General features: G+C 44.8%; 1 protein-coding gene across 1 annotated transcript in view; it reads left to right on the top strand.

The window, feature by feature from the left end:
• Positions 1–10,662, top strand: part of AKR1D1 (aldo-keto reductase family 1 member D1) — a 35,646-nt gene extending 24,984 nt beyond the window's left edge. The window contains exons 4-9 of the mRNA XM_032996373.2: positions 926–1,003; positions 3,316–3,438; positions 5,207–5,316; positions 5,795–5,960; positions 6,733–6,815; positions 10,494–10,662. Coding sequence (XP_032852264.1) covers positions 926–1,003; positions 3,316–3,438; positions 5,207–5,316; positions 5,795–5,960; positions 6,733–6,815; positions 10,494–10,536 — 603 coding nt within the window. The 3' untranslated portion in view covers positions 10,537–10,662. The remainder of the gene's footprint in view (positions 1–925; positions 1,004–3,315; positions 3,439–5,206; positions 5,317–5,794; positions 5,961–6,732; positions 6,816–10,493) is intronic.
• Positions 10,663–25,354: the final 14,692 nt, after the last annotated feature.

Raw genomic sequence — 25,354 nt, 5'->3', positions numbered from 1 at the left:
TGACCTCTGAAATCTGAGACTGTTTTCCTCAGGCTCACTTTTCCCATGAAATATCTTGAATTTGAACTTCTTGACTAAATTGGGAGGCACCAGTTACTGATCATATTAGTCACAGCTGCATGTTCCCAAAGAGTTACCATGTCAACATCTTGTACCCAGGCCTTTGAAATGTAGCAGTTTGCAGTCAGATCAAATGTCAAACATCACCAAAGGGTTTTTATGAAAAACAGTGAAATTGTAATCAGACAAAAGAGAGGGAGGCGTTAATACATTGTTTGCAACAGCAGTGAAATAATGATCAAATAAGAGAAAGCTGTGCTCGTGAGATATCAGCTCATAACTCATCTCTGAAGTCTTGTTTATGGGGTATAGAGATAGGGAGAGAGTTCCTAGTGCCCAAAGAGAGCTAGGTAATGCTCTTAAGAGGTTCATGGCCTGTACTATAGCTACATACGTAGCCCTTTACTAGTAGTAAGTCGCTCTTGGAAACGGTCCCTCCGACTGTTGGGAGCTGGACTGAGCTGGTACTCTTCCCAGGTGCCTAGGACACAGGTAGGATAAGGGGAAGGGTTGGGAAGAAAAGAGGGAAGAAGTGGAAGAGAATACAGGTCAGTACCCTAACCCAGTCCTTTGGCAGGAGTCTAGTCCTCTGGATGCCATAACATAAAGGTCAAAAGTTTCTTGAAAAATAAGGCGATCCAGGAACTCCTGAGTGCACTCGTGCAGTTCAGAAGCATGTCCAAGGACGATCTGGCAGCGGAGGATGTGGTAAGCTCAGCATGAATGACCTGTTGAACTTAGGGCGTTCCAGAAAGCTTTTGAATTTTTATTTGTTTTCTAGCAGAAACAGAGCCTGTAGAAAAATCTTCACTCTGAGGAGTGAAAATTTTTCTTTAAAGCACAGAAGTGGGGTTTTACTTTTCAGCCTGGAGATGCAATCTACCCAAAAGATGAAAATGGAAAAATGATCTACCATGAGACAGACTTATGCGCCACATGGGAGGTAAGCAAACACAACATCCATCCATATATGCTTTAAAAACACAGATCCTCATTCTCGGTTTTACTTGTGGTCTTCATAAACAGAGCTAAGGCATGTTGACAGGGCAAGTGGATCAAATTCTAGTAGCTCCAGAAATAAATTTTACTTCTGTCCCCCTAAGGATGTTGCTTCTTGTCATCCCTTAATTATTTTTATAACAAAATAAAACCTTGTTGAAATATCTGACATCCACAATCTTTCTTTCAGGGAGTGTACTCTGTATTTACTAGTTGAGGTATCTGTAGGTTTTTACCAATCTCTCCCCTTTATAAGATCTTTACAGCAGGAGAAAGTTGGAGGCCTAAGAAGTGACTGGGTCCCCTTCAAAAAAAGGAAGGTTTTCACCTTTCAAGAAAAAAAAAATAGAATTTACCCTAAAGCTCACCACAAAACAAATCAAACGAATAAAAAAAAAAAAAAAAAAACAAAAAAAAAAAACCATGAAAAAGCAACAACAATAAAAAAAACCCAAACAAACAAAAAAAACCCCACAAAACAAAATGCTTGTCATCAGAACAAGTTCACACACTTCTACTTTTGATTATCAGATGAGAACGCAAGTTTTTTCTGATAAGAAAACTTGGAGGGAAGCAGCATTTGACTAAAAGATTGCACCCCAAATGTGTTTGTGATGTGCTCTAGTCCTATAGCCAGACGTCTCCTTAAGCCTACGGCTGCTTGGCTTCAGGATCTCAGGCGAGGCAGAAAGTGAGATCAGCAATCGCCTCATGTTTCTGCCTTTCAAAGCCTTGGACACTCTGTAATTCATGGCCAAAGCTGGTCAGGTCTCCTTCTGCACCAGATCTGCTGCAAAAGCATCACTAATTCAGCCCGGTTCACATTGAGAGAGGTAACATGGGCTACGACATGCTCCACTTCATCTTGCACCATCCAGAGCTGGATAGTCGTGGCCCAGTTTAGCTCTACTGGAGGTGCAGCAGGTAAAGATGTAGAACGGGTGTAATTCCGAGTGAAAGATCAGAGTGGGAGAGAGCCCAGGGCGGGCTTGGGCTTTCCCTTGGCAGCTGAGTCATCCAGGCTGGGTCACAGGGGGAACGGGGACTTCCACGTTGGCTGTTTATGTTACCCTTGTCTTTGGCTGATGCCGTTTATTCCTCTCTTTCACAGGATAATTGCTCAAATGTTGAAAGCAACGGGTGTCTGAGCACTGTTATGCTTTTATCTTGAAGCAGAGCTTAATTGTAAAGGGTATATTGTAGCAGGCCACTCTCTTCGGTTAATAAGCCAAGAGACAAATAGGTGGCGGTGAGTGCCTGCAAATGACAGCATCAATCTAAATAAAACTGGCTAAACTCAATCCAGATAATTTCACTCTCTCAGTATGGTGGCTAGCAGGCAAAAATGGCTCCAGATGACTATATTTGCTGCCTTGTCACAGCGATACAAAGCATATGAGGCCAACTAGAGGTCATCACATACATAGTGCCTCCAACCTCCCTGCTTTCAGCTCCTGTGAAACAGAGAGGTAGAACAAAACCGGCATGAGGGTCACCCAGCTCCACGGTGGGGTCTGCACTGCCTCAGGCAGTCACCGAATCATTTGTGTGCAGAGTTTCTGAGCTCAGAGGGGAAGACCGTAGGAAAGGACCCTTTTCCCCCTTAACAATCCAGCACATTAAGCTAATGAAGACCGGGGCGGGTATTCATATTCAGTATTCATAAGGCTTTCTCAGCTATTAAGATTTTTCCAAGGTGCAAAATATCTAGAATTACTCTCTCCTCCACTTTTTTATCTACTTCATACAGTAATGAAGTTTTCTGAACTGGTTTTGTGATGTGCCTTGCCAGATAGTTAGAGGGTTTCACTAGATAGAGACTTCATATGAAAAGACATCTTACAATCAAAAGGAATAAATTGACTTATCTGGAAAGCAATCTGTTTTGTTCACTCTCCTTTCTCCAGCTTTGAGGCAGTGCTAAAGCAGCACAAAAGTAAGCAAAACCTTTGAAAGCAGATGTCTGACACTTAAGTATCTATATCTCGAATTAATCTTTCTGCTCTCCAGACAAATTCTACCCTCACAGCAGGTATAAAACGTTAGGGTTCGGTCTGGAGAGCGGGTCTGCACAGGAGTGGAGTTTAGAATAGCGGGGTGGCACCAGCCCTCGTGCTAATGCAGCTGTGAGTTCTGCTGCAGCAAAGGTTTTCCTGCAGTCTCGAGAACGGACTGCCTTCCACCTATCTCTAAAACGCATGCTCCAAGGATTCAAGCCAACATGTGGGACTCTGCTGGTCTTTGTTTTCTTTGCAGGCTATGGAAGCATGTAAAGATGCAGGCTTGGCAAAGTCTATCGGAGTATCTAATTTCAACCGCAGGCAGCTGGAGATGATCCTGAACAAGCCAGGACTTAAGTACAAACCTGTCAGCAACCAGGTATGACTGCAAGCTGAGGGCAGTGCCTGCCACGGTGCCACTGCCCCGTAGGGAACACAGAGGCTACCCGTGGCCTAAGCTGCCACGTGCAGAAAGGCGACGTACACTTTGCCACAGATGCTGCCCTCCGTACTGTCACACTCCCGTTTCTGGCTTGAAAATATTACTCATCCTATCTAGGCTAAAGATAAATATTTGAAGGTGCTGGAACGATCACTCTCCTCGGTTCCTGCTCCAGGACTATAAAACTGGTGCCTCTGTGCCAAAGCTCTGTAACAAGGTTGAATGCAGATCTTAAATCTCTGCCATGTACCTTACTTCAAGTCCAAAATATTCCCAAGAGAAACCATACAGACCTAACTAGTCCTCAGTGAAGCCATGTCTACCTCAGCCGACACCAAACCAAAACCACCCTAAGGATCGGGGATCATGAGTCACTCTAAGCCTCCCAAGTTTAAAAGCCATTAGAGGTAACTCCTATATTTCCTGCACTTGCTCCCTTGTGCCTTTCCTATAGGACGTCAGTAAGAGTTAGAGAAAAACTGAAATTAAAGAGGACACCCCATTAAGTGACCAAGTTGAGCTGAACAAACCAATTAAGATAATAGGCGTGTGAAGTTAAATTACAGTAGCGGGGGCTCAGAGAAGGCGGTAAGTGGCAGTGACCCATGCGAGTGCCCAATACCTTCGACACTGGCATTTGGCAGGTCACTGCATTTCCTAGAAATCACTAGGAATCTCTCCTGACTCATCTGGCACAAACTAACACACACATTAGCAGTATCGGAGAATAGGCCAGAGACCAAGTGGGACCATCTTCCCACCCTCAGCACGGGGCCTGGAGGGCTGGGATTGCCATGGGACAGGGCAGGGAGGCTGGTCACAGCCTTCATTTCTGTCTTTGGCCTGCCAGGAAAAGCAGCCCGTGAGAGGAAGAAATTCCATCACCCTTCACTGGTATTAACATGCTCAGCGGGTGCAAAATGCAATTGCTGTTTCTGGCACACCCCTAAGGCTGCGCTGCACATTGCTGCTGCTCCCTGGGGTTGAGGAAAACTGGGCAAAAGATTAAGCCCAGTTTAGGGCAGCTAGCCAGCCAGCATGGGTGTGCCAGCTAGTTTCAGACTGCCTGCAAACGATGGTTGCTCTCTCACCTTGTAGACATCACTTTCCCAGAGACTGAGGATACAGCCAAAAAATCCCTGCCTGTAAGGGAACAGTATTTGCAATGTGGGAGGGCAGAGCTCGTAGCAAGGTTGTAACCATTATGGAGATGTCTCACGTTTCACGTATCTCCCCCTCACCTTTCTATCTGGGACAATTTATACCGACACTTCCCCTAGAAACAACATCGGATTAGTCATTCTGAGTGCAAGAGGCAGAGAAACAAAGATCTGACCCACACGAGATGAGTTGCCTTCTCAGCCAGATTCTCTAGTGAGCTTCCCTCACCTCCATCTCCCCCCCCGCCCCGGCCTTATTGCCACCTTTCCACTGGGGGCTAATAAAAATTCCCTGCAGCCGAATTATAATCACAGATGTTGATCTGCTGTCCACAAAAAAAAAAAAAAAAAAAAAAAAAAAAAGAAATCCATCACCCGCCAATGTACAATTTAGAACAGTAACTGTAGATCGAATTTTCCTATTCCTTAAGTTACACGTATCCTTTCCTGAAAGCACCTGGTCTGTAGCTCTCAAATTTTGGGGCACCATCTGCTTCTGTATCTGGTCCCGTTGATTAATCATTCGTTCTACATTACTCTTGTAGGTTGAATGCCATCCCTATTTCACTCAACCCAAGCTCTTAGAATTTTGCAGACAACACGACATTGTTATTGTTGGGTACAGCCCATTGGGAACCTCAAGGGATGAAACCTGGTAAGTCCCCATGTTACTTTCCAATAGAAGGACAATATCCACGAAAAGAATAATAGTTCTCCACTGCTGTGTCTCTGGGCAAAATATCTTTGTCCCCATTTTTCAAAGTAGCTTTGAACATCCGTGTCTAAACATCGTTGTTGCGAATGTAAACTTGCAACACTCTTACTGCATGCCATCATCAAAAAATGCCAGGTGTCTACATAGGAGGTCACCTTAGGTGTCCTCTAACAGAAAACAAGTGTCTGTAACTGGGAATGTCAAGGCTTCGGTGAAGAATAAACTCAGTGTTAGGGCAGCACATAGGAAGTTGCCTTTGACAGCCCACTAACCTAAATACCAAAGCTTTTCTCCCGTCTCTCACACTACTTGTCAAAAAGGTGGAGTATTCTGCCCACAAAAAAAAAGTAGATGCCTCTATATTTTGACGCTAAAGATAAGAAGAGGGTTTTTCAGTTTTTTTCCAATTTTCTTCCAGGGTAAATGTGTCCTCCCCTCCTTTACTGAAGGATCCTGTGCTGAATGCCATTGGAAAAAAATACAACAAAACAGCTGCACAGGTTGCTTTGCGTTTCAGCATCCAGCGAGGGGTGGTGGTCATCCCAAAAAGCTTCAATCCACAACGCATCAGAGAGAATTTCCAGGTAAATTCATACTCCAAAGGTGCATGGATGAATTCACTTACGTGGGCTTAGCCCCTCCAGGAGGCAATCTTCCCATTTCTTTCTGTAGACACAAGGCTTGACCGGTGTCAAGCTTGCCACTTGTGATGCTTTTTGTCCCCATCACTTAATAGTACCATGATATGACAATAATAGAGCAAAGCAGATGGGAAATTTTAGTTTCTTTTAATCCTCTGGAGTAGCTAAAGTTCCAGCTGGTGGTGTATCCCAGAGCACCAGTTGCTGCAGTGAGCAGCACAAGCAAGATGAAGCTATTCAGTAGGTCAGCAGCTCAAGGTTGCTGGCTGTAGGTGTGCAGGACCAACTGACTTGTTCTGCCCACTCTTCAGATACGGGGCAACTTTATTAGGGAAGGGTTGCTGCATACAGGAGTGCCAGAAAGGCTCATAAGCACACCACCAGAAAGCATCTGGCTTGACCACCACACCCAAACAAGACGAAGAATTTGTTCCTGTCCCTCGCAGCACTCAACACCCACACTGCTCCCTGCTTCCCCTGCCAATATATTTCTTTCAAAGCTGGTGGCCCAGGACTTGCCAGAGTACCTTTCCCTTCTTGCAAAAGACTGTAAGAAACTGACTGGACTTATTCATATCCTCAAAACTTTCCTATAAATGCAGGTATGGATTTGTGGGGGGCATAGGAGAGGGGATTGTACTTCTGGAATCTGGAACATATGAATGTTGATTATGACAAGAAATGTTGACTTATGCCTAACATCTCCTTCCATTAGATCTTTGACTTCTCCCTTACTGAGAAAGAGATGAAGGAGATTGAAGCCCTGAACAAAAACGTTCGTTATGTGGAACTGTTAATGTAAGTCCAGGAGGAATTATTTTCAGATGATTTAAAAAAAAAAAAAAAAAACAAAAAAAAAACCCCACACACTTTTAATATTCATTTTTGTATAAACAACCTTATTTTAAGGTAAGGCTTAAATATGAGAGGTCTTTAATGCAACCAGAATACACTCCCAGGCCCGTTGCAAATATAAGTATGCAATAACTTGCTCAGATGTCAAAAGCCCACCTAGTAGAAAGTGATTGTATCTGGCTATTCCATCTTCGCTCCTTCTCCTTTAACACTTTTTGCTATATGTTGTAATGAGTCTCAGCCACTGACAAGGTATAGCATCGCCCCTGTCCAGCAATGTGGATATCAGAGGTGAAATTCAAAAAGTAGCACTTTATTGCCTTTCCCCTCCTCCTCACCTTCACTTCCAGTGCTCAGCCAGCCTTGTTGTTGTTCAAGTACAATGGCTTATAGATTGTGAACCTAGTGTTTCCAGAGACAACTTGTCCTAAATTGCCATTTGGAAGGCTAAGGATTAAGAACACTGCTACATGAAACCACAGGGCTAATTTAAGGAGAACTTTGATCCTTCTTGCTTAATACTTTGATCAGAACACGAAAATTTGCCTACTTGTCCTGGGTTGAGTGAGTACCTAATGTCCTCATAAAAGATGATACCTCTTAGTGACCACAAATAGTCAGAGACTTTGTTTTGGTCTTTCCTCTGAAGTTGTCTTCAGCCATCTCCTCTCCTTCTGTCATCTTGAGTTGTACCTTCTTATATGGAAAGCAGAAAACCATGCAGTTTGCTTGACTGCTAGACTGCTTCCTAATTATCTCTTCTGAGAACTAACAAGGTTTGGTCCCTTGCTGCTTGTGATCTAAACCTTACCATCCAATGTATTTTTGCTTCACCTGAAGGCTGCACTACCCCGAAAGGCTCAGGCTGACCCAATACCATTTGTTGAGAATGAGACCATTTGTTTTACCTTCAGCTCAAGAGCATCTGCAGTTTAAGGCCAAACTATGCTTTCCCCATTTCAGGGCACTCAATGTGTAGCCAAATGCTAGAGATTCATTTCCACGCATTTCTCTTGTTACCTTGGATTATCTGTCCTGCCAAACTGTAGCATGCTCAAGTGCTAAAAATAATGAAAAGTAGGAAAGCAGCATCAATAACACTCTAAAACATTGAACATTGCTCAAAAGATGGGGGGAATGTTGCAAAGGAACAAATAAACCACTTATGTGCTGCATAAGTATGCTAGGAAATGTGAACTAAGTTAAAAGCATCAGAATGGAATTCATCTTTCACATTTAAGCTCAGCCAGGTGCTCTGAAGCTTTAGTTTCTTAAAACTTAAAATAGCCTTACATCAATTAGAAGCACTTAGTTCCAGAAGGCTTCTCACATGTGGCCTAGCAGATGAGTATGTGTGTTTTGGTATTTGAAGTTTGGGTTTTCATAGCTACGTTCATCTATTACATAATTTAAGCTTCTAGTGAGTGTATACCTGAAACATAACCTTGGTGCAAATGCAAGAGCCTTTTCTAGAAGCAAAGTTAAAGGATGCAAATCCCCACAGAACAACTTTCTAAACCACCAATCCAGAACCTAATAAATTAAATGTTTTGTTTTATTAGATTGAATTTGGTTACAGGAGGCCACTGAGGACAGGGAAAATAGGATGCATAGGATGGACATTGCCAGCTCTGTTTTTCACAGGAGTGCCATGTTTGGGGAAAATGCTTAAATACAGTCTGACCTCAACAGTGAAAAATGCCTTCTCAGAAAAGTGATGTTGCCATGTAAGGAGCAGCTAAATATGTATCTGCTTACTATGTGTTCTCACTGAAGTGTCTGGAATTGACACTGCAACAGATGAGTTACCAGCATAGAGATTTCTTATTTCATCTGGTTATATGTGTTTGAAAAAGTCAACCCATCATTCAGAAAGACTTCTGGTTAGTCAGCTTGGTGCAAAACCTTCAACTACCGTGATGCAAATGCCAGCAGGAATGGAAAAATCCAGCTTTCCTCTGGCTCTTCCAGTTATCAGCTACCATGAATACTGTATGCAAGTCTGTTATTCTGGTGGTGTGAGTAAGCCCATAGGAGCAGGACACTGCAATTAGTGGAATGAGTTAGCAAGGTAAGCATCTGAGCAGAAAATGGAGGTTTTGTAAAAATATTAGTACTTCAGGAAATCTCAGTCTGAAATGGTTTCTTCTCCCCCTGGAGAAATCTAGAACTACTGTGCTGGGCAAGTTTTACATTAATCTGTGTGCTTATCTTGTGCTCCCAGTCTCTGCTATGGGTATTCTTCCTTACCAGTTATTCCAACCTGCACTGACTCTCCGAGTGAATCATTTTCACTCAAACGACTCAGACCTTTTAACATGTGAGATCTGATTAGCAAACTCCATAGATGGAAAGTAGAGATTATGACACTGGCAACTAAGACACAGTCAAATTATACTGAAACCAAACAAGCCAAAGTGTTGTGGCTTTTTTTTTTTTTTTTTTTTCTTACCAACTCAATCTGTTACTGTTTAAACACTTCAGCTTGGCTGAATATTGGAATGAAATGTTTTGACACAACCAATTCAAAATGTTTGATGCCTTCCAGTTAGTTAACTTCAATATTGTGAAATGTATCCTCCCCAAACTGGAACGATTCACAGCTGGGATAAATGCCAGTATTTGTTGTGCTCTGCTGTAAGGCAAGACAGCCAGCTGCCATGGTGCACCTGAGAATGCTCATCAGAAATTTTTGACTTTAGTAATGGAAAGTGTTTGTCAAGTCAGGGCTTGTGGTTTAGCATCATCTTCTCAACAAACAAACAAGAAAACCCACAACAAAAAAACCCACCAACTACCTCTCTCTCAAGCGCCAATAATGGGCAAACATAATGTTATTTTTTCACCTGCAGTTGACCCTGGGAATTTTCTTCTTGCCTTTTATAAGGATCCTGCATGTTCCCTGAGCATGCAGTTTTTTAAACGAAGCCTGAAGTGCCTCTACCTTTGGTAGTATGTGGCCATGAACATCCCTTTCTCCCCTGAACTGGGTCACCCTGAAGTTTCTTTGTAAATTCTCTGCCACTTGTGCTACTAACCTGGCAGAGCATCTACGTCTAGGCTGAGCTAGTGGACAGCCAGACCTAGCCTAGATATGACAGCACTTGGAGAAAGCACCATACCAGACCCAGACCTGTTCACGCTCGCTCTGAGCGCCTAAGCCAAAGTAGTACAGTCTGGTGTCTCCACCTCTCCTTCAAATATAGCCCTTATTTCTGAGGGTCTTTCAGGAAATTTGAGCAAAGAAGTCTTCCCTTTCCACAACGCACACATAGTGAAGCCACCCCCCTTCCCTACAACACTTCTACTAACTTGAGTTAAACAGCGAGCATAGCTGATATCCAAACTCTTCTTGGTTTTTCCCATCTGTCCTTAAGGCAGATAGTCTGTAGGCCTGAAAAATGGTTCTCTACTGGCTTCTCCTTAAATGCACAGGTTTCCTTCCAGCTCCACAGGAAAGATTATTCGGAGCAGACAGTTTCTGAAGAACGGAAGAGCCTTCCATGAAGGCCACGTGTATATTGCAAGAAAGAGGTTTGCTAGGCACAGGGCAACTGCATGAGTGATGCGATATCCTGCTTCACCCGAGAAGCTCACTTGTTCAATCTGACCTATCCACAGGTGGCGTGACCATCCAGAGTATCCCTTCAACGACGAGTACTGAACACAAGGTGTGGCCGGGCAGGTTCCTAACTCAGTGTTAGACATCACTGAAAGAGACCCAACGTTTGGTGCTTTGACTTCATGGAAGATTGTTCAAATCTGCATTAAAAATATTACATTTCCTTCCTCTTGTCTTATCAGTCTCTTATTGCTACTGATGAGCAAACTTATTTAACCTGTTGAATCTGTGGTTTTGGCTTAGGAGGCTTTAACTCTGAGCACTGAAGCTTCAAAACTGACAGCTGATAAAATTGAAGGTATCTCCTGAAAACAGGCTCACTAGCTCAAGCCAAATCATTTTCACTCAATGGCACAGTCTTCACTGAATTTGAAACAAGAAGTTCTGCTTCAGTAGATGTGAAGCAGTATAATTTTGTTTCACAACTCAAGTGAGAGGAAGGTGCGGGGAACTAGCTGGATTTGAGATACATATATACACACATATGTATATCGATATATAGATAGGTAGATTCACTGCTTCATGCAGTGAATCCTGTTTCACTCTGACCAGGGTATTCTTCAGCTGCATACACGAGCTGCATTCCATCAACACACCCCAGCTAGCGACTAGTTCAAGCCCTAAAGCGTTATGACCATGTTCATACCTCCCCCAACCCCACCTCAGCTAAGAACCTCAGTGAAACACAGCAGAGCGTATGAGTATTGCATCTATATTTGTGCTGCTATAGGAAGATGGTATTGGATAGTGTTGCATATTCAGCCTGGAGCCATCCTGGAGCTAACACTAATGAGAGCCTCATCTCATAAGATTAAAAATCCCATAAACTTCTTTCCTGCTCCCCAAACTGATACTCACCTAAGAAAACTTCTGTTCACCTCAAAATTCTTACAGTCTTTTGTATAAACTCCTGACCATGACAATACTGAATTAGGAAGCTGAATTTTAAAAGAGGAGAAAGTTGTACCTTGTTAAATACAACTTTCTATGGTGTTTTGAGACTGCAGAACACTGGCAGGTCCAAGAAAGGGTAGGAATCGGGCAGAAGGAGCTAGGCTAAAACCTGGACATTTTCTTCAATCTGTCCTCAACTCTCAGAAACATGGGGGCAGAAGCACGAGCACCAGAGTAAAGGAGCCCAGCTCCTTCAACATGAATCTTTTTCAGATCACCTGTTTGCTCAACAAGTTTTGCAACCTGTAGGTGCGACAGCCTATACCCACATCTGCAGAAGGCTACTTCCCCTCCCTCCTGTACACAAGCACTCCTACCACAGAGGGGGATACACTAGAGGGGTATTGGAGAAGAAACTAAATCTTACACAGAGTACTTCATGTACTGAAATGCACATACTGCCCTCGGAAAATAGGTTATACGTGACCTTCAGTCTATAGCACTTGCTTTTATTTATTACCATTGCTATTTATTATGCCTGGAGTGACTGGAACAGGAAAACACCAGAGCGTACAGTTCATGGAGACGCTTCTTTTGGGTCAGGGTGTGCTCCTCAGCTGAGGCAAAGAGGTACAGGGGTGACCATTTCACAGGAGGAACAGGCAGGGCTCCCGGATGGGTCTAGTGCCAACGCATCCCTGGATGAGCTCAGAGGGCACCACTGGAGAAATCAGGCCCCTTCACCGAGTGGTGGCCTCCACTTAGAATTTATAAACCCGTTTGTAAAGCTGTGTCAACAGAGAAGTATTCTGCTTACTGGAGGATATCCAAGGGCATTTGCCATTTTATTCCACTGCCCACTTAAATCAGAGGAAGAAATAAAAAAGGTGGGGGAGATATAGTCAAGGGGGAAGAAGACACATTAGAAATCTGCTGGTGTAGGTCTGAGGACAATCCCAAGGTCAGGTGGAGCTCTGCTCCCAGGGGTGGTCAGAACCACTATCACAGCCCTGGTTTGCCCCTTTGCAAACAGCTGATGTCCTGGCCAAAAGCCTGAACAAACTCCAAGTCTAAATTCAAGTGCCAGAGAGGAGCACAGTTACCACTACACCCAACGTGTTATTCCAGTTGCTTCATAAATATCAGCCTTAAATAGAGCTATCAGGGCTCAACACTAACACTGTGCAAATTTTTGTACTGTAACTCGACCAGGTGCAAGTCTCCAGCCACTGCCGATGTTCAGACAAGGTTTGGCAAAGCGCTTGTTTTCTACACTGCAAATGTCAGCTAAGGCTCAGTTTAAAATGCTCATGCCAGACCCTTCACAGCTATCTGCTCTTTTCAGACATCCCCCCAGAGGTTAGGCAGCACCTGAGGTTCTAATTAATCAGGTGACCTTGCACATTTGAGTATGGAAGACCATATGCTGAAGCCTCTCTAACAGAAAATACCCTATTAATCAAGTCTTCAATTTGTACTGAATTAACAGGCAGGACAGACTGTGAGAGTTCCTCCAGACAAAGTCATGCCAGCAAATCCCCTTTTTTCCCCTCCCTCTAATTTTAACAGAGTTCTCCTCCTTTGCATTGCCTCATTTGAGTCTGTTGAAAAAAGATTCAGCCTCTTCCCAGGGGCAAATGCTCCCATATTTGTTTCCATCAGTTATGAAACTGTTGCTGACATCTAGCCTAGTTTTTCCCCTGCTTTGCTCAGTTTCAGACCATTGGTCCCCATTGTTCTCCATCTTGACCTACAAAGAAAAGGTTTGGAGGAGAGAAAATAAGCAGGCCTGCAGATGGGGGGCTTGGGAACTGTATTCCATCAGCAATTGCACAGAGACAGAAAAAAAAAAAAAAGAAAACAAAATCCCAGCCCCATGTACGATCTGCTCGCATCTAGCAAATTTCAGAGGCTTATTGAACTCACCCACTGGTGCGAAACACGTCGCCTGAAGTGCCACATACAGCCCTGCTCCAACTGGAAGGGTCAGGCACAAATAGAGGGGGCTCCAGCATCTCCTGCTCTGAGAGCAATTGAACATGACAAGAATAGACCCAAATGTGTACCAGGAAAACTTACTCATTTTTACCATAAGTAACCCGAGTAGTTTGTGGCCTTTCTCGTAGCTGCAAAGTGAAAGGAAATCCAGACCAACGAAGTTTGCTTCAACTATGCACATGTGACTTTATGGCAAATAGAAGAGCAAGCGATGCAGTGCTTTAGATTCTTTTTGCAGCCCAAGAGCTGCTCTGGTCTGGCCAGCAGAAAACCAGGTGGTACGCTCACATCCACAGCAGCAAAGCAGTTGCCACTGCTGTACATTAGACCACGGGCTTGCCCGGCTCTCCGGGGCAGAGGCATTCCCGGTTGTTACCCAAACTCAGGGCAGAGCACAAGGCTTTGGTGCTGCAGCAGCCAGGCCCTTCCCCTTGGGCACGTGCGTGCTCACATTTATTAGTTGAAGCAACAAGGAAGAGCTGTCAAGCAATTGTTGTGCAACAGGCTGATATTACCCACACCCTGAGCTACACGACTAGCTGAATTTGTTCCCCCATGGGAAGGCAGAGCTTCATCTTCCCAAGACTAAATATCTGGAAGAGGACCCTGTTTCAGAAGGGACATGCATCCCATTTTCCCTGATGCTGTGTTGGTGCCCACAAGAGGAATAGGGAAAATATTAAGAGGCAAAGTAGTATGGGCCCTGCACACATTTTACAGCCTCACATTAAAGAATGCCCTTTGGATTTATATCGCATATTTTTGTACCACAAAGCTATCAAGGCGCTTTACAAGGGTGTGCAATGTGTTCTGTGGAGAAAAGGGCGAGTGGCCAGCCATACAAAGCCATCAGCCAGAATTAGGACACAGTTTTGGGTAGACAGAACTGGACACGTGGGAAGGGAAGGCAGTACCTCCTATAGATTTCATTCCTTGCCTGACATTAAGGCCTAGGTGCCAGAGCTGGGTGCTCTGCAGTAAAAATGAGATCTCTCTCCTCCTGGCCAATGTGTAATGACAAACAAGGACAGAAAGTGAGTTCTGCAAGCAGTAGGAGAGGATCAGAGGCCACTAAAGACAAAGCTGTGGGTTACATACAGCAGGGTCCTCACCCAGTGAGGCTTCCTCACTTTGTTCCTTTCTTGAATCCAACAAACCCCAAAAGCTGCTCACCTCCAGACTGGCAGAATACTTAACCATCACTAATATATCCTTGGGACACACAAAGCAATTCAGAGAGGCTGCTATTTTCCTTAACTAATTAAGATCACCTCGTAACCAGAATCAGAGCTAATTCTTCGGTTGAATGTGTGAATCATTTAAGTGTGGAAGCAAAGCCAGTGCTGTAGGTACTCTTAGAGGAAAAGAAATCACATGCATGGCGTATACAAGACATCATCTCTCAGATCTCTGCTGTGAGCAGGGAGGACAAACTCAAATCCTCCATGTTCAGCATGCCTGATTTGTAGATTCAAGATGGGATACCACCTTCCTCCCTGTGAGTAGCACCAAAGTCCCCTTGTTGCCATCCACCAAACTGAAACACTTGGAAATAAATGGGTTTGGTGTTTGCAAGATAACGCCCTTATTTTCTGCAGGTGAGGATACACCTGTTGTTTCCAGACATATTTTGCCCAGCTCTCAACAGGACAATTCACACACTGAGAGGAAAGCACAGAAGTGGAGAAGAAAGTCCATAAGAGAGTGACATGTTAGAATGAGATTCAACGTGCTTATTTCACTTGTGACCTAAACTGCAAACACATTGGCCTCTGGGAGTGGGGTAATCACCACACAGTTGGGTACTAGTGCAGTTTTGATACTAATTGATTCTCAGCAGTGCCATATTTCCGCTCTTCCCAACATCCTACTACCCTGGAGCAAGAACCCTAGCTTATAATAAAGGGCTTTGAGAGTGCAAAAAATAAAAAAGTTAATTTTTCAATGTCAGACAGACTCCTTGGGGAACCTTAACTCAACATGTATGAGCAATACTCACAACAGGACAACACATTGCAAATAAAATGCAAAGCAGAACCAAATGGAAAAAGAGGAGGGAGAGAAGGAGCTGGAAAGAAAGACAACGCACGTGTGTGTAAACACATACACATGCACACAGAGGGGCACCACTTGATGAAGCTGCTTAGTTTTTGCTCTGTAAACTGCAAAGCTACATGGATGAAGGCCTCAGATCAGTCCCAGATCATTGAATATAGTGAAGGCGAAATCCTGAACTGGGACAAACACGCACTCAATTACAAGTTAAATGAGAGCTCATGATGGCCTAGAACATGTCTCAGAGCAGCCTCATGCATTAACAAGGAAAACTTTGTGCAAATGCAGTGTGCTGAGGACACGGGATAGGATCCTGCTAACATTTCAGCACATACAAATCAGGAGTGACTCTGCTGACTCAATGTTTACAGCAGTACAAATGCACAAAACAGAGGCCCCACACACTCAGTGCAAGGAAACTCATCATAAATTCTCTGTTCCCCCAATTAGCCTGACCAACATTGCTCTCCCAGGTCAGGGCAGAACTCGGGGTAAGCTTGTAACCAGTATTTTGTCTTCACGATCTCTTAGGAAAACTGCTTTGCTCCTCCTGCCACCATGTCTCAGCTTCCACCTACAGGGCAAGACCCAAAGCTCCTCATGTGTTAAATAGGGAGGTTTCCCAGCAAGGTGACCCCACCAGCTCACACGTTCCCAGGCAGTCCAGAATAGCTCAAACCACTTGCTTAGCAGCATACTTTGCACAGTTCTTCCAGGATTTTCCACAGTGGTGGGACTGCAGTCCCGCATTGTTTTTCTATAGGATGAGGAGATTGCCTTTACATTTAATTGGCTACCCTGATCTGTGCTTGGGGAACTTCAAAGAGGAATCTCCAACATTTGGATAGGTTCTTCTAAGTCATGGATTGGAAATCCACACCCTTGTTCAAGAAGCCAGTGCTACCTCTCTGGTCCCCCGTAAGGTATGATCTTCCCAATATAGATTAGAAGAAACAACAAAGTTGGAAAGTAAGAGGTGACATTAGAAATACCCACGTGATTTAGGATTTCTACTATTTTTTTTTCTAGGCATGGCATTTCGAGAAAACCTGTAGTCATGGATAGCCCTGGCAATTTATACCTCTGTCGTGGTTTGGGCCTGGTTGGCAGCCAACCACAATGCAGCAGCTCTCTCTCCCTTCCCCTCTGGCAATGGGAAGGGACAGAGAGCCAGGCTTGGGGTTCGAGATAGGACTGCGATGGGGAGAAAATTCCCCTTTATGGTCACGAGCAAAAGGCAGACTCGTTAGGGGAAGAAAAAAAGAACATACATTTATTACAGACACTAACAACACATAACAGAGTAGGACAGTGAGAAGCATTGCCACATCTTGAGAACACCTTCCCCCCACCCCTCCCTTCTTCCCGGGCTCAGCTCTGCTCCCGATATCTCTACCTCCTCCCCCAGGGGCACAGGGGCAGGGAATGGGGGGTGCAGTCAGTGCTGCCACTTCCTTCATCTTTGGTGAGGGGAGTGTCTGGCACTTGTTCCCCCTGCTCCATCGCGGTCCCCCCTCTCACAACAGACAGTCCTCCACAAACTTTCTCCGACGGGATTCCCTCCCACGGCTGCAGCCCTTCCCAAGCTGCTCTGGCGTGGGACTCCCCCGCATGCTGCAATCCTCCCAGCGCTGAATTACAGCAGCGGGGCTGCCTTTTCCCATGAGACCCCGGCCTTCTTCGGGCACAGAACCTTGATCATCAGAGCAGGAGCAACAAGCCATAAATCGATGTCTGCTCCACCGTAGATCTCCCTGGGTGGCAGGGGGGGCCGCCCTGCCATCTCACCACAGGATACAGGGGGGTCTCTGCTCCAGCACACCTCCCCCCTCCTTTCTTCCTCCGTTCCTCCACTGACCTTGGTGTTCACGCAGCTGCAGCAACTCCTCCTCACCAGTCCCACTGCACGTCAGCATGTCCCTTCTTAAATATGTTATCGCAGAGGCGCAGCCGATTGGCTTAATTTCCCAAACAGAAGTGGAGCTGGCTTGGAGCTGGGGGAGCTTCGAGAAGCTTCTCACAGGGGGCCACCCCGATAGCCCCCTCCCCTGCCACCAAAAAACTCCACCACTCACTCAACCCAGGACATTCTCTCCAGGCCTGAGACCACCAAGTTACTTGGCTCATGCCCCTGTGTTCACAGAATTGGTCTGTTGGGTGTGCAAGAGTTTGAAGCACTGAAAGTGCTCTCAGAGACAACAGTTGTAGGAAGGGAGACATTATATCTCCTTTCCCTCAGCAGTTAGAGCGCTGAGAAGCAATGCAGCAAGTCAGGTTCAAATCTTTATGGAGGCTTAAACTTACATGTCTCACCTTATCCAGTTACCAAGCTGTACAGCCTTCTGGAAGGCATCTGGCTTCATCCACCCCACTGAACTTTTCAACTTTGCGTAAGAAATTCATGAGAGTGAAAAGGGGAAGGACTTGGTGGCTGAGAAACATAATGTACATTCTTGGGAAGCGGGGAACTTGCAGTCCTGACCTCACTCAGGTCACTGCTGACTGGAAAACACTCCCACAGAACAAGGATCAAAACTTTCCCCCTTGTACTATGGCTCATTCTTATGTTATGCAAGTTGCTCTCTCCGCTATTTCTTTTGGACACACCACCAGTTATATTATCAAAGAGGATTCTCTCTGTTGGAAAGGATGATGCAAATACCCCTTCCACACATAAACGTGTATTTCGTTGCATTTCTAGGGTTTATTGCTACAGTGAGATCAAACCCTATAGCATCGCTTAACCAAACACTTACCCCAGCAGGCTGCACAGAGATACTACATATCTAACTGGATCAAGACATTGATTGGCAACTTCCTCTCACCCAATCACTTCACAGACATTAGTGACTGACCTTGTGTGATTATCTTTGATTCCCCCAAACCTTATTCCTTTGACCCTCTTTGCAGCTAAACACATCCATCCAGATTCTCTGCTCTCTCCCAAGATTTGTTTTGCCACATACCTGAACAAATAATTCAATCAAACTTGACTGCTGGGTGAGAGTCTCCCCTCACATTCTGTCACTCCCTGCAAGGATTGCTTGGACACTTGTCCCCATTCTTCTGGTTTCTTCCCACCCATTGAGGAAAGAATCCTTGACATGACCCACCTCCAGGGAAAGGTCATTCACCTAAGCTATTTCCTAGCTCTGGTAAAACTCAGCATTTAAAAACAACGCTGGGTGCTAAGTATGAGTTTCCTGTGGTACTTAATCTGGAAGTGTGGATATGCTGTGTTAGACCATGAGAATTACAAACCAAAGCTAATTAGGAGAGAGAAAACACGAGGAAACAACATTCTACACATTTCAGTAATTTTGACCCTGTGAAGGATTATGAACTTTGCGTGGAATAAAGGCCTGACGTGCCCCACAGAACACAACCTCTGGTAAAGTCAGGACTGGAAAAGGGTAAAAACGGTGGTGGGAGAGCAAAGAGAGATGGTTATGGAGACTGGTTTGTTTAGAGCGGTACAGAGAGAGGCAATATTCTCCTCTTGCAAACCATATAATAAGGGTGATGCGTTAACCTCTATGTTTACAGCCAATATCACAGTACAGGAATGAGGAAATACTCAAAGAAATCAAAGAGCACAAGACTGGTCAAGATATGAGTTTCTAACTCACTCTCGAAATCATGACTACAGCCATTAAAGGGCCAAACAAGGGTGTTGGGTTTGAACCTAATAGTTTATATAATGGCCAGGACATAGTACCTCTGTGTCAGATACTGTCCAACTAGCTGGAGGGGAACGTGATGGGAAGAGGAGAACTCTCCCACCTTGCCCTGCATGCTGCACAAAGGATTATATGACCGAGGACTCAAAAGGGATTTGTCTGGTGCCGGGGTCACACACTGCTCGGGGCTTAATACTGTCAAGTCGCATCCAATAAAAGCATCTTTCTCTAAAAAGTAACTCCAGCGCTCCAAGAGGAAGGTCAGAAAACAGAGATATTTAGAGCTTTTCAGCCAGGAGGTTGAATGTATTTATGACTGCAGGCTTGCGCCGGCATGTGCACGTAGAGGCTGGTAGCCCTGCCCGCTGCAGAGTCCTGCCGCACGTCTCCAGAGGCAGGTGCTGGGATGAGGCACATCAGCTTCCATAAGCACCTGCAGCATCTCATCTGCTACAGCCTTACCTACAGCATTTCACTGGCACTGAGGAGTCACAGGCCAAGAGCAGCACAACAGCCTAAACCCAACAACTGCACCACAGACACAGACTCCCACGGAGCATCACTGGGGTCTAACAAATAAAACAAAACACTTAAGTCCTCTGCATCAGATTAGCACCAGGTTGATATTAGCCACAGCTTAACCAATTAGCCTGCAGAAGACTGTTTTACACTCACTTTGTAGCTTAACACTTTCTGCTCACAGAAAGGTTTCTCATAAACAAGCCTGAAGCAAAACCAAGAAGCATTTTTTCCCCCTACATTCACCCAGTCTTTTTTTTAATTCCTCAGAAATTACTGCAACATCCCACCTTCCAGACCCATCCTCTGATCAGGGAGGAGGCAGGCTCCTGCCTCTCAATAGGAGCTACCAGAGCAGACTTTCTTCATCTGACACTCTCCTCCTTCTTCTTTCACAACCCCCCCCTGCCCCTGCAAGCATCTTACCTGATGGAAGGAAGAAAAAAGTACAGCAAAACCATCAGCCCCCACTTCAGCAGCTCGAACCAGAAACAGGCCACCCTAACCCTCCCGTGTGGGAGGTCCAGAAGGTGTGGTGAGCTTCTGGGCCACTAATTGAAGAAGTCACAGGTGCTGCTAATCTCAATTACCCCATCCTGAGAAGGAGAAAAGGTGGGAAAAAAAGCCCCTGAGTAAGTCTCTGTGCTATATTCTTGGTGTTGGCTAGGGCTCAGGCTGCAAGGTAAACCAACTGAATTTAGGAAAATAACAGTCTGTGTATGGCTTTTAACTTATTTTTTGTTTCCCCTACATATGAAATTTATCTTTACGGTTTCTGGGTCATTAGTCTGCAGATCTGCCTTAGTCATCCAGCTAGGGTGTTCACAGAAGAATAAATAAATGAATCACACTCTCTACAGACATTGCTGTGAAATAACTCCCTCCTCCCTTGACTTTCCTGTATTTCCCAAGTCGAGGAAGCCAAGGCCCGCAGCAGCTGCAGTGAGCGTGCTTTGGTCATGGACTGTCTCACCGGGCAGCTTTGCAGGAGAGCAACATGCCTGCAGCTCTGCTGCTGCCTGCGTGTGGGGCAGTTAGTGCTCGTGGGCCCCACTGCCTGGCCGGGGGGGACTGGACGTGTCCCCCCTGCAACAGGAGCCAGCGAGCGAACCCATGTCCCTAAGGGTAGCACGGTACAGATACACCCCACGCACATCCCCTGCTTCTGGGGCCGGGATGTCTTTGTGTTTGTAGCTCTGGAAGATTGAAGCAAGCAGGTAAGAGAAGGCAAAAAGAGAAGCTTGAGTCAAAAAACATGTAACACTCCAAATTCCCCCTACGTGTGGGTCCAGGGGGCTTGAATCCATGCCCTGCACTGGGCCGTTTCAGATACGATTTGGGGAGTCATCCTACTCGGTGTGTGAGAGCAGTGGGTGGAAGGAGATCTGTTACAATCCGGCTTGATTTGCAGGGCGAGGGCTTTGGACGGTGCAGTGCCAACCACTGCAGCACCAACTTTTGGTCCCACAGTGTTTGTGACTCTACGGTTGCAGCCGGGGCGCCGGTGGGCGACAGGACCTCAGAGACCCTGCAAGGGGCATGAGTGTTCAGAGAGGAGGTGTGAGCCTCAGTCTACTTCCAGAGTGTTTTCATTGTAGGAAGGCTCTCATTTCCAATTTACCTCTCTCGTGGAGAAAAACATGAAGGTTTTCCTTTTGGAAATCCAGAGGGTAAGTATTTGGCTTTTCAGAAACTCAATGAGAAGAGCAAAATGAATTTCTACCACACTTGAAACAACTTGCTTCTCCAGTCAATAAGAAGAACGTTAAGCAACGCCGTAGAAGACCTTTGTTTTCATCCCTTTTTGACCCTAAAATATTTGCTCCCCTTGATATTTTTGAGGGAATTATCCTAGCGCAAGATTTCAGCAGGTATGCTGAACCTGTGTTTCCACAGCTCTCTCAGGTTACGTGCTGAGTTTAGACAAATTACGACAACCTCTGCCAAAGAACTCTTGCAGCCTTCTGAGTGATCGAGTTCAGCACACCAGCTCGTTGGAAAGGTTAAAGTTTGCTTGTCTTTAACTGCCTCCTGTTTATAGCAGGAAACCCAAAGAGCACTCCCAGGATCCCGCAAGCAATTGTTCTTGCCTATTTGTAATTACTGTGATGCATTTCGATGGGACTTTCCACCATCTGCAGAACACTATACTTCGGTCCAATTTCCCCAACAGCGCATTCCTGCTGACACCAGTCCCCCCTCCAAACTGCCCCTTGTTCAAAGCTAATGACGGAGAGCCGTGCAGAAGAGATCTGTGTGCAAAGTGACCTGATTTTTTTTTTTTATTGTCTTTCCCTGATTTTTTTTTTTTTCCTTTTCTATACCTTAAGTGATTAACATTAAAAATTGTATTTTGCTAGTTACTGAGTGTAATGCTCAGCACGAACCTTCTGTGAAGAAATGAGTTCAGATCGTTTCTCGGAACAAGCTCTGAGATGAGTCGGTTTTCAGGACTTGTCCTCAGTTAGTTGTTTTCTGCATTTCTAGTAATTTCATGGAATAAAATTACTTGGCCTTCAGTATTTTAATGAAACTTTCCTCTTCCAAACAAGGTGTAGAGGTTGTTGTTATCTTGTTACAGATTGACAGTAGAATTTTTTCCTCCAGCAGAAAAATGTTCCTGTGGAAATATTTCCTCTTTGGTAATACATGTATAAGAAAGTTATAAAATTTTATTTCTTTATATGCGTGCATATACTTGGATTTACACTCTCTTTATCACTTTATTTATCCACATTGCTCTCCTGCAAGTTTGTACTGACTTTTAATATAAGGAAGCATTATTTTAGCACAGTGTAGAGAGCAGTGCATTTACCCAGAGTCTTGAGACTTAGTACTATCTTCATTCCCCACCAAGCAGTGTCCCGGAATGTTAATTAATATTCAGTATAATTCTAGCAAGTTAAAAAAAAAAAAAAAAAAAAAAAAAAGCATAACCAAAAGTCCTGAATCCTTATGTGTAACAAACATGCCTAATAGCCTCAAGTAAGCAGTCATTTGTCTGTTCAAGGGATCAAATGGAACAGAAGACAGCTAGCCATAACACAACCAGTCTTGTTTACTAGCTCCTCTTCCTGTTCCCAGCTATACACTCAAATGGAGCTCTAACTTCACTGGAGCGATTCATTTCACCAGTGTCAGAAGAGCAAAACACCATCCTGCTCCTTCGAGGCTCTCAGGGCTGCAGCTGACGCTGATGTCCTGCCGGCACCAACCTCCACTGCTGTGCGGAGCCTGCGTCCTGTGGAAGCCACTTCTGTGTCACCGACACTCGTGGGTCCCCCTGCACCAACTGTACGCCTGCTAGCGAGCAGAGAGTCCTGGATCAGACGTGATCTTCCACCTTTATGAGAACTGCTAATCGCTGCAAGCTTTTGGAGAATCCGTGTGTGGGTAGCGGGATAGGCTTGAGCATGAGTGGGACAGATGTGCTCCCAGAAATGGGTAAGGTGGCCTGCAGGGTAGTTTGGGGGGGGGTGAGAAAGCTGAGGTGTGAAGTCATGATCCAGCTACACTCTTTGAAAGCCATACTTTGGGGAGATGCCTAGGGTCCCTGCAATTTCAGAGGGGTTTTTGTGCCAGTGGATGAGATCTTAGATAGGCAATGTTCCAGTTGCTCTTTTTTTGCCTCCAGTTAGAGGCTGAGAGCGCTTTCTACAGCAGTCAGGGAATGCTGTTTCAGAGGAAATGTTTGAAAATTGTTTCAGAAGTGATTTCTGTAGATAAATCATGGTAGGAGAGGAATAAACAGCTAACAAGTGTTTTGTGATCTGTAGAATAAATAGGCAAAAGAATCTGGACAGGACCACAGAAGGCCATCCAACCCCAGGGGGAAGCAACCGTACCATTTTGACAGATATTCTTAAAGATTTTCCTGAATGGGATCCTCACTTTCCCCAGCAATCTGTACCAGGGCTGAATTGTCCTTATTGGTACAGAGTGTTTTATCTAAGTCTAAACCAAATCTTCCCTCGCTGCCTTTCACAGCCTCTGCCTTTTTGCTCTGTTCAGGGACTCAGATCTCCTGGTGAGGATGCCCTCAATCTCTCCTGTTCCCATCAAAAAAACACATTACAGCCGTAGGGCTGGGTGTTTTACCACAGACCCCCAGGTTGTCTTAAGGGCTTTGAGAAGCTTTTTGAGCTGCTTGGAGTACATATTCTACCAAGACTTTTGAACTAAACATCTACAGCTTGCCAGTGAGGGGGGGATGGGTCTCAGTGATTTGCCCATCTCATTCCAACGTTGTGTTTTGGCACTGGGCGGCACAAGTTAGACACTATTTCCATTTCATGTCATCTGAACACTTGAGAAAGCTATGTTCCCAAAGCACAAAAACTGCCACGTCAGATCAGATCAGGTCATCTAACAAAAATAAAAAGAGAACAACTATGGGAAAATCTATCCACTGGAGAAATTTTATTATAAATACCCATCAGGTACTGGGCTGGGTCATGCCTTCAAGTGCTGAGGGAGTTATACTGAAAGGTGGTTGATGAATATGAGAGGAAAAAATATAGTTTTGGATTAGCCAAAAAAAAAAAAATAAAATAAAACTCTTCCCAGCAAAAGGAAAAAATTTTAATAGGATGAGTTGTCAGCTTTCTGCAAATTAAAATGAAAGGACATTCCTTAAAGGAAAATTGTTTCAAAATAAAACAAAAAATGTTGTACTTAGAAAAATCTAAACCGTTGGTAACTTTCCCCAGCTTGCTTTGTTTGCTTTAGTTTAAGGCAGTCTGTATTTATAGAGTACATGCTCCATCACCTACCTAGGCTGTCTGTCCTTTCTCTCCCCTTTTTCCTTGTTGGTTCAGTCTATCTGCATACAGTTTCCAAGCATCCTGCTTCTTCTTCATGCAGTTGGCGCTCTGGACATGTTTTATGGAACATGTCCTGGAGAGAAAGACTCCGAAGGCATTGGACAAAATGTAGATAGAGCCCTTTTTCCCAGCTCAAGAGCTTCACAATTCATCCTACATTTCTTCCAGCAGCTGCACGCACCCTAGGTAAACCTCATACAGACTGCAGGTGAAAAGTTGTAATAGGTCATTTAACATCTTTTTCACAAACTGACCATCATGTTATTTAAATTCAACGTGTCAGGGGGTGTCCCTCTTGTCTGAACAAGTCCTTTAGTCCTGCAGCAAGGTCAACATTTATCTACATGCCACAGTCACTTTTACAGAGGCAAGGAGGTTTTGACAGTTCAGGTGACTCTCACTGGTTTTGGTGGTTCCTCATTACTGCAAGATGGATCTATCTCCCGGTCTTGAATGCATGTACCCCCACAGCATTGATCTGGGTCAAAGCAGTCACCTCCCTTTATGGGCTGGGAACTGAATCCCAGAGCGAACGAGGACTGGAGCAACCTGGACAAACACAAAGGTCCCCACAATTCTGCCAGGCTTCCCCAGCTCCCACTGTCACGACCGCAGCTAAACACTCACACGACCTCCCTATCATGCTGAGGTCCTGCTCTCACAGTCCAGCAGCCAGGGATCAGCATGGGGCCAGAGCAGCAGTGCGATGATGAGGAGGGTAAGAAAAAAGGAAGACTTTTTTTTTTTTTTGGTGATGATCTCTGACTACTTTTTCAGTGAAGTATTAACCAAGAAACTCCTGCTTGGATACACCTTTCCATTTGTTGTTTTGTTTTGTTTTGTTTTTTTAAATTATCATTATTTACTTGAAGCAGGTAGTTGTAGATAGGT

This window comes from Tyto alba, unplaced genomic scaffold, assembly GCF_018691265.1.
Source record: "Tyto alba isolate M040663 unplaced genomic scaffold, T.alba_DEE_v4.0 Super-Scaffold_21, whole genome shotgun sequence".
NCBI lineage: Eukaryota > Metazoa > Chordata > Aves > Strigiformes > Tytonidae > Tyto > Tyto alba.
Note: the sequence above shows the minus strand (reverse complement) of the source record. Positions and strands in the feature narration are given on the sequence as shown.